Here is a 14,762-nt window from a genome sequence, read left to right as displayed (position 1 = left end):
ACTGCAATAGGAGAAAGCTTTTATTGACCGCTTTTAGATGACAAAACAATTCATAGGCACTTGAAAAATGCGTGCTGAAAACATTCACTTTTTGAAGTGGAGTTTTCCAACCGGTATGATCCAAAACCTCTGGTTTGTACTGCATCCGGCGCCTGAGCATGATGACCATCAGAGCAGATATTTTGAGTGCAAAGATTTGGTAGTGCAAATTTTTGGTAGCGCATTGGAAGATGAGGCTCCAAGGGTGTGATCAGGAGCAAAGGAGCAAAAGTTTATGGGACACAAGTACACAGAAAATTGATTTTACTGTGGCGCAGTTATACAAGCCAGTCACTAGAAATATTTCAAGCTAGGAAGTAACACGCATGCTCTCCCTGTTGGTGATAACATATGACCAGATCAAAAGGAAGAGCTTGCAATAATTTTTTTTTGGAGAACATGTGTCCTGTAAGCTTTTTCACTGACAACAGTGCTTACAACAGTGCTTTTAACAGTGTCTACGTGGCTTCTTCGGAGTGATTTCCCTATTCGGTCTTTTCAAGGCATCAATTTTGATGACTCATATCTACATCCAGTGCTGAATGCACGATCGCATTTGAATTAATATGGACTAGATGCTCACCAAAGACATCACTGAGCCCTCATCAAGCCCTTGGGCTTCACCAGACATCCTGGGACAAAAGAAGAATGGTAGCTAGTGCTTCTGCAATGATTGGCACCTCGAACGCGTCACAAAAAAGAACATCCATCCTCTCCCGAGGATTGATGATGCATTAATTGCCTCCATGGGACCAAATACTTCTCTTCAATCGATCTTTCAGTGAGACACTGGAAATAGCTGCTGATGAGAAGGATCACAAAAGGACTGCCTTTGTGACGCCTGACGGCTTACATCACTTAGAAGTAGCACTGTTCAGACTCTGTAACGTGCCGGTTATGTTCGAAGATAGCATCAGCTACCAGTAGTGCCAAGAACAATGAGATCTAATATATAACAGCGCAAAGAGATAAAGACGAGGCGAGACGCAAGGAAAGCGCTGAACTTCCAACTTTTATTGCGAACGAATCGCGGAACATATATACTCTGAAACAATCAGGCGTCACTGTCAATGCATGTGCAAATAAGAGCGTTCTTTTTCAGAAAGAATGATAGAGGCAGAACTAACACTTGCTTCTCCCCGATTACATATCAGTTGAGATTCTAGGATTTCTCATGTTGCACGTTGTTTGCTTATTTTTCTAATAACAGTGCCAGCAAGATCAGGAGTACAGTCCTTACAAGTAAGGCAGTGGGTGGCCAGAAAACCTTCAAAATCTTTGCCGTCACGGGCGTTTTTTACATTGTTGGTATGTTCTCTCAACCTATCATTCACACATCTCCCAGTTTGGTCTACATATGGCCACTGGGAGATGTGTGAGATGTGTGAACTGGGAGATGTGTGAGAGCTCTGATGTAAACTAACTTTAACAGCACAATTATTCCCTGCCACACTGTGTGAAACACGTCCAGCGCGAGCAGCCCCCTTTCCAATACCCACTGGAAGGTGCTGCTCGGAAGGAGAATGTACGCAGGTCCGCGCATGTACACAGGTGTACACAGGTACACAGGTCGGCACACTCACCGCGAAATAATTCGATATACACTATACAAAACATGCTAACAGATGAGCCTACCTTCAACCCAGAAGCTTAAATATGGTGCACCTGAGCTGGCACTGCGCTTCCTGGGCTGCCCACTGGTATACCAGCGGCCCACCAGTGACTGTGGCCTACGAGGCATACATGCACCCTTGCACTCCTCACCACCCGCCGAAAAGGAGAGCACACTGGGCGCACATTCAAGTGTCACTGCATGGCGCGAGTGCATGAGCCAAATATGTGGCAGGGACAGACCAGAGCCTCAGAGTTCATGCTGCTTGTGCCTCACAGCACATGTGCTGCTGGAAGTTGGTTTGTCTTCCTATCTGTCTGTGTTTCTAGCGCTGTTTTAACATGGTGTTTTCGTGGTTCAGTTGAATTCTATACCATCTTCAGCAGCAAAACAGGTCATGTGAAAGCAGCGTCAAGCCTTCAGCAAGCTAGGCAAGCTTCGCAGCACGAGAACCATTGCACCAAATGTTTTCTTTTCCACATGAGCGCGATCTTACAGCGATAGTGCAGCCAACAGGGCTGTGCAGCCGACATATCTCTATGGAGAAACTGGTGATAGTAAGATAACTGTAAGGAGAAGCGCCCCTTGGAAGGGCACACTGCAAAGTTTGTTATATTGAATGTCTATGGAAAGAATTCAATAAACGCAAACACTACTCTTACTTTTGCATGGGATTTTCAAGGACATATCCTAAGAGTTTGATAAAAACAATAATTTAATATATCCGGAGTTGATTCCATATCAAACTATTTTGCAATCCTTTTTGAAATTCAATACATCCTGATTTGACTGTAGATATAAAGCCCCACTTTAATAAAGCAGTGAGAATTTGCCTGGCTATGTCACTTGCCAGGGGCATGCTGGTGATCTTGTAATCACAATGCCGACAATGCTAATGCCAGATGTTCTAAGCAATGGGGCTTTTAACGATCATGTTAAAAGAACAGTGAATTCCACTGTTATGGTAACTAATCAGTCAGTGATTGAAACTAAAGCGAATCTGGGCTTCGCATCATAGCTGGCTATTTAGCGTCCATTTGCGGGAGCCACATGGCGCAAACTGAAATAGTTTCTCCCAGATGGCTGCAGTGTCACACACATTTTCACTTCAACACAAGGGGTACTTTTTAACCTGCAAGCAATAGCGAAAACAGTTGGGAGGAGATGGAAAAAAATTTGCCGAGACCACTGCAGAATCTGCACTGGAGAAAAGCTTAAGCAGAAGCGTTGCTATCTTGTCCGCGAGATGTGTCAGCGGGATTCCACGAGTGACAGATACTGTCCTTTCCTTTCATGTAAACCAATTATAGAACGCTGGTGACCTTTGATGAGTTCAAAGAAATGCTGCATGGTTGTGTTCCACAATGGGGGGGATGTACTGCGTGCAGCAGCAACACTCAGGCTTTTGCATTTCTGCACTGAGACACAAGACCAGAAGCTGAGAACCGAAACCAGAAGTTGGCTGGCAGCCATCTTGGCTCCAAATTACATGCTTAATTGGCTCTAATTAATTGTCTAACTAACCCACATCAACCATTTTGTCACTTGCACACCTTTCCTTGATGCTCTATCCGATAATGCCATTCTTTTTCCGATATACCAGTTCCTCTTTTAGAGCTCTGACAAGGTCACGCCCCTGCGAAACCCGCCTATATAGCCATACAATCACGTTAAAACAAAAACATTGCCGCCATGGTTGTTAGCAACCCTTACAACAACATGTGAGGAGTAGCAACCTTTCAGAAATGATCAGGCAAATAAGTGACAGACATAAACAGAGTGGTGATGTTTTCAATAATTAAAAGCTCCAAGAAGTAGAATACAAATTGTCTACTGTCCTGTCCAAACAAGAACCAAAGCCAAACACCACTTGCATGCCTTAAAATTCCCTAATGAAGTTAAACATACCAAGACAGAAGTCTCACCTTCCCAGCTTCAAATAGTTTTTCGCCATATCCCCGACAGAAACTTGTTCGCAGTGGCAATGTCCTAACACACCACTGGGGACAGCAGCATTCCAGAAAGTCCCATAACCTGCAACAGTTGCAACAAAGTGGACAAATAAAAACAAATTAGTACCCTAACATTAAATGGCATGCCTGATAGAAGACTTGCAGATTCTATTGCTTTCTCATTGCAGTCTCACATTTCTAGTAACATGCGGCATCCTGAATGTTTTTCATTGTTAACCATGTCGGGTGTTTCTGGCCGTGACGCACCTTCAGTGTCAGCTTAGTTTCAGGTAACGAGCATAACAATTTATTTTTGGTTATGATTGCTCTACAAATAACACAGCCAATGGAATATGCACATTTCAGTGTTCTGCAGGTATTGTAAATTAACACCATCATCATCATCAGCCTGACTGCTCGATACTTCTTCAGAGTCCGAATCCGAGCTCGGCTCGTATTCATAATCATAAAAGCCATTGCTCCAGTCCACAGTCGAAGGTCCCACACAGTCTGTCATCTGAAAGTAACCGCGCGCACTTTCGGTGGCCCGCACAATGGAGAGAAATGGCACGGTGTGAAATCAAGATGACAGAGGGAGAATGGAAGAGGCTAAAACAACCTCTTTTGCTGCTGCTAGCTGTAAGTAAGGGTGCGGCGAGAGAGAGCAAAAGCAGCGATCGAGTCATTTGTCTACCTATTGGAGTGGCAACGGCGCGCGCCCCTGAACTTGAGGCTTCATAGCAGACACGCCAACAGAATAAAAATAAAAACCTGAAAACCCACAGCAGATGTCAAAATGCGCCGAATGATCGCTTAGTGCGATAGAGTAGCGCCACAGAGCGACCGCAACTCCCAGCAAAGAAGGTGGCGAGGGCAGGCGCAGTCGCTCCATACTGTTCAATATATACGTACAAACACAGCGCGGGGCAAAAATACGAACTTGTAGAAAGATTTGACAGATGGTGCAGGCAGTCCAAGTGCTACAGCTTTGAGCTCAGGCGCGAAGATTTGAACGCATGATAGAGAATGTACCGGTACGTCGGTGACACTGTGGGGGGCAAGCGCAAAAACGTACCGGTACGTTTGTGACAGTGAAAGGGTTAAACTAGGCTCACCGGGCTTGAAGCTCAATCCATCTGCGATGAGACGACACAGTTTTATTTGTTATGAATCAAACAAGCAAGCACATGCTATAATCAAATGTGGAATTAAACATGCCCCTCACTTCATCTGCCTACCATAGAATTCAAATCACCACTGGGCATGACAGCCATGGTGTGACAGCGCTGGCTGCGGTTGATTCTCTCGCTTGCTGGCAACCATGGTCTCCGGACGAAAGACTGCAAAAGCAGCCACTGCAGCCGACCATTTCGGGATCTGGCGCCATCGTGGCTGCCAGGGACTTACGCTTCGTGTTTCTACAGGTTATGCAGATGGTGACTGCTTATCATGACAGCATTGATGCAATGTGTCCCGTTCCTGATTACACAGTTAGCAAGGATTGTACGTGCCTGCCCTTCATCTGCACTACCATGGAATTCAAATCACCACTGGGCATGACAGCGCTGCCTGCAGTTGATTCTCTCGCTTGCTGACAACCATGGTCTCCTCCGGACGAAAGACTACAAAAGCAGCCGCCGCAGCCGACCATTTCAGGATCTGGCGCCGCCATGGCTGCCAGGGACTTAAGCTTCGTGTTTCTACAGGTTGATTATTCCTATCGCTGTGTTAATGGCAAACCTTTTAGAAAACTGACATCAGATCCCACCCAGTGCCTGTACATGCTTGCATGTCACACGATCTGTTTAAGTCTGTGCTATTCTAGGGCCATTTTTTGTGTGTTTTCAAAGTTGCTCTTACTGCTTGCCGAGGAAGTCGAGTTAAATCCTGGTCCTCTTACCGAAGGACAAGAACAGGAAATGTTTAAGGCTATTATGCAGATACCATCTATCTTGGAAAAACAGTCCAACATTCTTGACGAAATTCGTTCGCTTCGATGTAATCAGCAGGCTATTAAACAAAGTGTAGAGGAACTCGCAGCCAAAGTTGTGTGCACTGTAGACCGTACATCATGTGTCCCACAGTTAAAAGAATCGATAGAAAGGATCTCGTCTCAAGTCGAATTGGTTGCTTCCTCGTTTGCGACTCTACACAAAAACCATGACGATCTTGATAACAGAGCAAGGAACAACCTGATCTTTTTTGGCCACCCAGATTCTGAGAATGAAACATGGGCAGAGTGTGAAGAACGGATTCTGACTTTTTGAGCTCAGAAACTAACTGTAGAAGTTCGCTCGATGGCTATGGAAAGAGCGCACAGACTTGGGCGTTACTCGCCAGAGAAAAAAACGGCCGATTATAGTGAAATTACTGAAACTGGCTACCCTCAAAGTTCCACCCACCCTGCTGAAATGGCTCGAAGCGTATCTCGTCGGTAGAAAGCAACACATTATTCTTGAAGGCGCAAGCTCATCAGATATTGCAGTCTTATTGGGTGTTCCCCAGGGATCAGCTTTGGGCCCTGTTCTTTTTTTTTATACTTATCAATGATATAGTTGACCGGTTTTCCAGTCGGGTCAGATTATATGCCAATGATTGTTGCATTTACCGTGACGTCACTTGTGTAAGCGACTCCTATGAAAGGCAAAGTGACCTTGACGCTGTCTTAGTATGGTGCAAAACATGGCACATTACATTAAATTTTTCAAAATTTTTCAAAGTTCTGCAGTTTACAAATAAAAAGCAACCTTTACCTACACAGTACTCTCTAGGCGACAGAAACTTAGCATTCATTAAGAATTACAAGTACTTAGGTGTTATCTTCCCACACAACCTTTCTTGGAACGACCATGTAAACCATATTGCTGCCAAAGCTAGCCGTGAGTTAAACTTTTTAAAACGCAATTTCAAGCGGGCACCTGCTGATTTGAAGGAGATACTCTACTTAACAAACGTGCATCCCATCTTAGAATATAGTTGTGTTTTCGAAGTTAAACTTTTTAAAACGCAATTTCAAGCGGGCACCTGCTGATTTGAAGGAGATACTCTACTTAACAAACGTGCATCCCATCTTAGAATATAGTTGTGCGACTTGGGATCCTGAAAAAAAAATACTTATTAGCGAACTTGAATGAATTCAAAAATGAGCAGCAAGGTTTGTGTCCGCAAACTATGACGTCATTAAAAGCTCCTCTCAGATGTGCAAAAATTTAGGGTGGTCTCTATTGCAAGCCAGACGCAAATATCTTAGACTTAGGCTATTTCACAATATTTTTATAGGCGCAACAGGTTTGTCTAAAGATTTATACATGAAAGCTCCCAGCCATATATCCTTCCATTTAGATCATTCTTTAAAGGTTCAAGAATACCAGTGCCATATAAATGTCTTTAAAAACTCATTCTTTTCCTAAAACAGTGCATGACTGGAATAAATTGCCAGAAGTTGTCTTAGCCCCGCAATCTTCATTTGAAAATGCTCTGTCGCACCTTTTGTTGAATTAACCTTTTTTTTTATCTGCTGTGCTGCTGTGCATTTTCAAAAAAAATTTTGTTCTTGTATACGAATGTTTATTATTACAATATGGTCATTTTTTGCATTTTTCTTGATTTCATGGTTCTTTTGTTATGAGTTTGCTCAGTAATGGAATGCATTGTATATTTATCATTTTTATTGTTTTTTTTTTTTTTGCAAGTTGTCATCCACACCACGATGTATGCTTTTATACTGTATCCCCCCTACAAAAATGCCCTCAACGGGTGCTGTAGGTAAATGAATGAATGAATGAATGAATGAATGAATGAATGAATGACAAGACCATCTCCAGATATTCGGTATCTGTACACCGAATTGCGCTACAGATACAAGAAGCAAAAAGTCACGGAGGAATGAACATCTATGCACACCTGTCCATTATAACTGCAGCACATTGACTAATTACACACAATCATAAAGCAAAACACACCACTGAATGCAACTGATGCATGAATTTTGACAGTAATTATTCACCACCCAGCAGGCACAAATGTTTATTCTCAAATTCTCATAGTGATTTCACAAATGGCATTTCTCAGCCGCAGTGGCGCAGAGGTTAAGGCCCTCCACTGCTGAATCTAAGGATGTGGGATCAAATCTTGAACACCGCAGCCACTTTTCAGTGAAGGCTGTGTGCTGTGCGATGTCAGTGCACGTTAAAGAACCTCAGGTGGTCGAAATTTCCGGAGCCCTCCACTAAGCATTTCTCATAGTCTGAGTCACTTTCAGACGTTAAATCCCATAAATCAAACTGAAACTATAAATGGCATTAAGCCATGAACCCCTTTTTTGCCTCGTGTCCCATACTGGGCATAGAAAACAGCAAACTTCAAATCCCCGTCCCCCACCTCCAATTTACCGGCATTGATTTCCTGCACTCTCCTTCTCGTCCTTGGTCGTGCACACCCGGCCAGCGTCAAAAATGGCTGAGGACAAACCATGCCTGCGAGCAGCTTCAACTGCCTGAAACAAAGTTTCAATTCATCATGGCTGCCATAGTCATCCCTTGACGTAAGCAGACTACTAGAAATATACATCAAAATACAAGCCTTGTGACTGTAATTCTATTTGTGACTTCTGTACTGTTTTGTTTGTTCATATATTAATTACCATGCTTTGTATATTTTTTGCCTGTTTCCTTACATTTTATATATATATAACACTGTATAGATTTTTCCCTTCCCCTTACACAATACCTAATGGGCCTGTAAGGTATTTCAAATAAATAAATAAACAGTTACACTTTTGTATCCTTAAAACTGGATTTGCTATTCAGCACACAAATATACTTTAATTTGTGCTGTTGCTTTTCAAGGTGAAGTTTACCTAACAGCACGCACTTTGCATTCTACCAGATTATTAGTTACCAATGTGCTCAGCCTTGAATACTGCCACTGACTGCAACCCTGTTTACTAGTACGTTTCGCATCAATCCCCGTCCCACACCTTAAATTTTCTTTTTTTATATTGAATATCCCTTGCTCATTACAAGACATCTCACTATCCAGTTTTCTAAATGCACATTATAATGAATGCTAATACAGCGGTTTTTAGATCGACTGTACCAAGCATACTGACAAAAAAAAAAAAAAAGCTGCAAAAGCAAGATAAATAATAATAAAGAAAAGAAGACCTGTACTCTCAAACCACAGAAGTAAATGTAGCATCACACAAGCACTAAATACACAGAGTGCTATCTAAACCAAACAAGACTTATCAGCAATTGAAATCCAGAAAAAAGAAAAAAAAAATCAAGACATGTCTTATGCAACCTAATGAAGAATGAAGTAAGATCCCCTCTAATAATTATAACCTCAATTCAACACCGATATTACTTGTCAAGTGAGTTCATTACTATATTACTAGCAGACTAAAATATTTCATTGCATGCACTACGTTCACACAAACACAGTGCATAGCCTCCAAGGAATCAAACTAGGCTTCCTTGTTATGCTAGATCTGGGGAATTCCAGCACCGCTGCTACAGAATAGTCTGGAAATCCCAGTGCAAACAGAAACAAGGACTGCATAGAATTTATAGAACAAACATAATATTCCGATATAGGAGACTGCAGGACATGAGAAGTTATGCAAACAATGTGGTATATACACAGCAACACCTCACAGCATCCGTCTTGGTTTTTGACTTAAGCTCACCCACTCTTACTTTTTCTAAAACAAACAAAGGAGACAACCCCCTCCCAAACATGACTTTAGAGAACTGGCACTGCCAAATGTCACACACGTAAGGTTCGGCAGAATTAGAATCCACAAGAAAAACGTAGAACCCCTTTAAGTCACTGGGACCAGCAAAAATCTTTACTGATCAGTTGTTGACGATGACGTGGTCCTGAAAATGCAGTCTAGTAGTTAAATGAGCACTTACTGAACATGTCTTGTTGCTTAATGACAAAAACTCTGAAATACCTTCCATATCTCTGTTATCATCTCTTGGTGCAATTTTTTTCAGTTATAAAAGTTTTTTACACCTAGTGGAAGTACCTCTTAAGCATGAGACAGTGTGGCTACGAATACAATCAGGTTTGTTTCATGTGAAAGCCAAAGCCTTGCATGAACATGGTGCCACTTTTTGCTGTTTCTGTCTTTTAAAAGGCAATAAATGATAAATGCGTGTGACAGTCAAGTGCTGCAAGACCGCACACGCTGCACCTCCACAGTGCTGTGAATGTTTGCCCATTTTTTCCCCTTCCCTACTTCTTGCTTCACTTTCACTCTCCTTTGCTTTCTGAACGGACCGCACCCCTTACTTTCCATTTTTCTAGACAGCTTTTTTTTTTTTTTTTCTACGCGCTGCATGCTTTCCCTCACAGCTCAAATTCCTCCGTAAAGTAGGCATTTCCTGAATGCTGTTAAGCCTAGCGGTAAAGCCACTTAAGAGAACAATTTTTCTCTTTTAAAATAAAAAGAAATCTTTGCCTCGCGATTTTAGGGAGTGCGTGGGCGATGTAATAGCGTAGGTGTCATTGAGGCGGCCAGGCGCACTTTACTATAACCGATTTTTCCCAAAAATGTCTTTACTATAAAAGGGGGAAAATGTGCAGTTGTCTATAGAAGATGAACTGGGACTTCAGTTCCACTTTACTATATCAGAGTTTTTACGAGTTTATTATAGCGGGGTTCTACTGTACTATACTTGTTTAACGCCAACATGGAGCTGCTTGAATGCACTTTATCTAAAAGTTGCAACACCGACTGTTTTACCTTTGCGAAATAGTAGAATCTCAGGAGTGATTGAGCTCCCACGGCTACAGTCCCATGCATGACCAACAGGTAAAAAAGAACACACCAGTAAGCTTGCATTACTGCAGCGGAAGTGTAGGCCCCTTTGACACCCTTCATCCCTTTCCTCACACAGTTTAGACATGCACCCAGCATGAGGCAGTTACCATGGCTCTTGATCACTCAGAACTTTGTCCCATTCCTTCTCCCACTGCGCTGTATCTGTAAAGCTTTTGAAATTCTGCGTGTGGGTCATCCGTAACAGGATGTAAAACGCCGAGGAGCTGGCAGAAGCAGTGGTCCCCAATAAAGGACTCGTCGGAGTTCCTGAAAATGGTTCCAATCAGTGCCGGCCTTACCTCATTCAGTGCCCTGTGATTCCTGCCAAGAATTCCCCCCCCCCCCCCCCCCCCCCTCATCATCTTTTCATCTTTTTTATATTTAACTTTTCTCGATTCATTTCTTTTTTCTGGGGGACGCTTGATATTAAAACAAAATTCTGTGGACAGTTCATTAACGTGACCTGTGTATTTTGATGGCTGATATCTGCCTTCTGGACTTGAGATACATCAACCTTATCACGTCTCGTAAAATGTGTGAGCGGTTAGGAGATTTGCAGAAAAAGTTCAACGCTACATTTAGCGTTTCAAAACAGTTTCGTAATTCAGTGATATGGAGCACGCCGTACAGATAACTAGGTTAAGGGAGTGGCTGGAGGTATTCACTAAGGCTGTACTACCAGATGCCTTGGAAAGGCATCTGCTTGCATGTATTCTTTTTTTCACTCTAGTTTTTAACTCCGTACAAGGTTGACGCAGCTGTTCTAGTGACAGAGAAAAAAAAAGGCCCTGAAACGGGCACTGGACAGACAAGATAGTAAAATAACGTCCCTCCCCCTCCATTTATCGTGCGGAGTTATGGCGAGAGAGTGACGTGCAGGCGTTCCAGTGTGCCACAAAAGGAGGAGAAAACCACACCACATCCTGAGACTTCCCCAGGCGGCTTCTGGGAAGGCCCGTTTTCCCATTGCGGCCCTCGTTTTGGGGGTTCTTCAAGCAAATATGTTGCTTCCCACACTTCAGAGCACAGGACTAACGTCTCTTGTGAAGGACAAAAGAAAAGGCGGGATTGGGTGGAGAGAAGTTGGGGGGGGGGGGGGGGGGGGGCTGAGCTCTCAGCACCGATCGGCAAATCCTTCACGCTGGCACCCTGTGCAACCGCACTAGTTGACCCCCCCCCCCCCACCCTCAAAGGCCGGCACTGCTTCCAGTGTCCCCAAAGCTCTTAATAAAATATTTTACATTCAGATTATAGGGATATACATAAGTCCCCTGTTCCATTGTAACGGGTGCACGTAATTATCTTGCGACATTCTGCATACCTTGTTAGGAAGGATGGTGAGAGGAGGGCACACCGGCCACCTCCCCTGCTTCCCCAGTCCCGTGGCGTATTTGACACAGGGGCCTTTCCTCCTTTCCCTTGCACAGATAGAAAGTCCTCCTCTCCACAGTGCAGGACGAGCTCCTTTGCCCTGGGTGCCTCTTCGTCTTTTGGCCGCATGATGCGCACGCGCGCGGTTCAGACTTTCTGCTGAGGAGACGGTTACCATCGTCTTAATCGCCCAGCCATTGCATGCACTGACTAGTGCAGGCCAAAAGTGCAAAGCCACACCAAATGAACCGAATATTCCGCTCCCCTTTTCGCGTGCGCTTTCCCATCCTGGTGGTTTATTTCACCCCAACACATGAGTGGGAGGTTCGCTCGCTTCAATGGCTGAAGTGTTACGTTGCCGAGAGAGCAAACCCCGCTTCGAGTACGCAACTTGTGTCTGTCCCCTCCGGCCTGAACCCACCGTGGTGGCGACTTACTGCACAGAAGGTTGAGGGCAACGGCTCTAACTGTTAGGGCTGGCATGCTGGTGCTAGAAGGCGACTTCCACGTCTAGTCTTTGAAGCATTAGTGCAGGAATAACCCCCATAAGATCAAACTTTTCGATGCACTCACTCAGTGCGTAATTTTTCAATAGTGTCCCCACCAGCACTCGTGTACCAGTCTATGGAAAAATGGAGGTAGCTGCCTTGACTTATATATTTTACACCGTAGACACCCACACTAATGAATTTCTGCCTGTTTTCCAACATGAAGGAATGCCTGTTGGGTAGGCAATAGAACAACGAATACAACAGTGCAATGCACCATTATTGCTTTCAACAGCCACACTCATGTTTTGATGGCAAAAGACAGAGAACTAGTATACCAAGTGTTAAATAGAATCATAGCTGGTAAAGGCAACAAAATTCCTGCAAAATGCATCTAGGCATACTTCCCTCACATCTTCAACCACACTGATGGTACTCAAGGCACTTCCCACTTATGCCTAAGTTCTAGTTCATAACTAAGTTCTAAAGTAAATAGATGCTGAAAGAACATTCATGTAATCCACCAGCACTTAAAGGAACCACGAAAAATATCTTCTTTGGTTCCTTTAAGGCTTTTGATTTCTAAAAAGACATCAGTGGCCCCATTGTGTTCCTCCTGAATATGATAAAAATTACTTCTGCCTACCAACCTAGGAACGAAAATCACTTTAGCTGCAGTTGGCATCTCCATTTTGTTCATACCATTCAAGAAAACCAGTTTTCTTTTCTAATCTGCAGAAAACAATGATTACTTCCCAAACAAATGCAAGAACAACACTACATACAGTTTTTTTTTCCTCAGTCTGCAAATATTTTTGCCTGTTTCGTTTCTTTGTGCATGGTTCAAATTTCTTTTGTGTGCATTTCAAATATAACAGCCTGTAGCTCGATGCTTTTCTCACTCTCGGCAACTACCAGCTTCTTTGTTAAATTCATCAATTTGACCCCTATTTCTTACCTCACATTATAAGCAAAGGGACAGTTACAAGGGACTGGTTTAGCTGTTCTCACCTTGACTTCCTCGTAACCACTCGAGTGCTTCATCTTGCTTGCAAAGATGTTGATGCCAACATAGACGTCACTCTTGCGACTACCTGCACATCGTGCAGATCTCTGCAGCGCCTCTTCAGTCCAATTTGAATAGATGGAGATGCCATCACAGAGGTCAAAGAAGCCAGAGTTCTTCTCGTTAAGCTCGTTGTGCAAGTCCAGCGTGCTGTCCAGCAGTACGCTGTCATACCAGATGACCAATGAGCCCGACACAAAGCGATGAGTTTCTTCAGTGACGGCCCTGAGGAATTTCATGAGGAAGGGGCCATTACTCTCATCCTGGAAAGAGGCAATGAAAATCTGTTTATTTCTATTTATTTTGAGCTGACCAAGAGTTCAATTATGAAAGGGGCTTTGAAATATGCGACTCCTTTCAGTGTTTTATTCTGACATTTGTCATCCTTCGAAGCTAAAGCAGCATCTGAATGGCCTTCACTGCACCGTTAAACGTAAAAGAGCACCAGGCAGTGGTTTCTTCATTCAAAACACAAAGCAGTGTGCATTCCTCCTTGAAACGTTGATAAAAAACATAAAGAAATGTTGCATATGCAGACAATGTGATCCCCTAAAAGGGGCAGAGCAGGTAACACATTGAATGTGCCCCCTTTCCTCTTTGAAATCTTACTCAGGTAAGGCTCATTTTGCAAAAACACTTATCCACAAAATTTATCCGAATCTTCAGCTATGTTTTGTGTTGAAAGTAATGTATGCTGGGGAAAGAAACGCAATTACAAACAGCACCAACCATCTTGATGTTGATAAGCCAGCCATCAAACTTGCACGAATGAGCAATGTGGGCAACCTTAGAAGCAACTATGGACACAAGGTTGCCTTCCCTGATCTTGTTGAGGATCCTGATGCCTAGATCTGACTCCACGGTAAAGGTCCCTGAAAAGACCAGAACCAGAGCAGCACAATGAAAACATCAGTTATGGCAGGATTTATATTTATGAGAACACACACTAAATTTGTAGTTAAGTGTGCTTTCTAATTCAGACCTCTTTTTTTTTTTTCTTCAATGATACAATTGCTGACTTTGTGAAACAAGACCATCAATAAACATTATCCACAGATCTTGCAGTACAGGTGGTGATGAACCTGTAACGACCATCAATGTATGCCAATAACATCTCAGTTTAGGTTCCAAATTCAAGCCTGCAATGTTCTGCTCCAAAAGCATTACGAATACAGCCCAGGCTCAAACAAGCAGTAAGGCATGCTGAAATATGGGAAAAAATTTTGTCAACGGTTTCACAGCTCATCAAACTATAACCTGTTTTTTTTTTTTTTTTATTTCCAACTGTCCACTATTTTCTGCATTTGTAACACACAAAAGGACAAGAGCTTCAGGGAACGGCACCCATACAGAACAAGGCACCTTTGTTTTTTCTCATAAAACAGTGCAAATACACGGCTCT

At 43.2% G+C, this 14,762-nt stretch overlaps 1 protein-coding gene across 4 annotated transcripts in view; it reads right to left on the bottom strand.

Moving 5' to 3' along the window:
- The window catches only part of LOC146188008 (cytosolic endo-beta-N-acetylglucosaminidase-like), a 67,816-nt gene that overhangs the window by 23,007 nt on the left and 30,047 nt on the right, over positions 1–14,762 (bottom strand). For all 4 annotated transcript variants that reach the window (XR_014707462.1, XM_084603589.1, XM_084603588.1 and 1 more), the window contains exons 3-6: positions 14,090–14,232; positions 13,306–13,623; positions 7,995–8,098; positions 3,577–3,685 (exon numbers count right to left, since the gene is read on the bottom strand). Coding sequence is in view for 3 of the 4 variants with exons in the window: in XM_084603589.1 (XP_084459715.1) it covers positions 3,577–3,685; positions 7,995–8,098; positions 13,306–13,623; positions 14,090–14,232 (674 nt within the window). In the remaining variant the exon portion in view is untranslated. The remainder of the gene's footprint in view (positions 1–3,576; positions 3,686–7,994; positions 8,099–13,305; positions 13,624–14,089; positions 14,233–14,762) is intronic.

Source organism: Amblyomma maculatum, chromosome 5 (assembly GCF_055883805.1).
Source record: "Amblyomma maculatum isolate TAMU_Amacu chromosome 5, ASM5588380v1, whole genome shotgun sequence".
Taxonomy (NCBI): Eukaryota; Metazoa; Arthropoda; class Arachnida; order Ixodida; family Ixodidae; genus Amblyomma; species Amblyomma maculatum.
The sequence above is the reverse complement of the archived record's forward strand: the minus strand, read 5'-3'. Positions and strand labels throughout refer to the sequence as shown.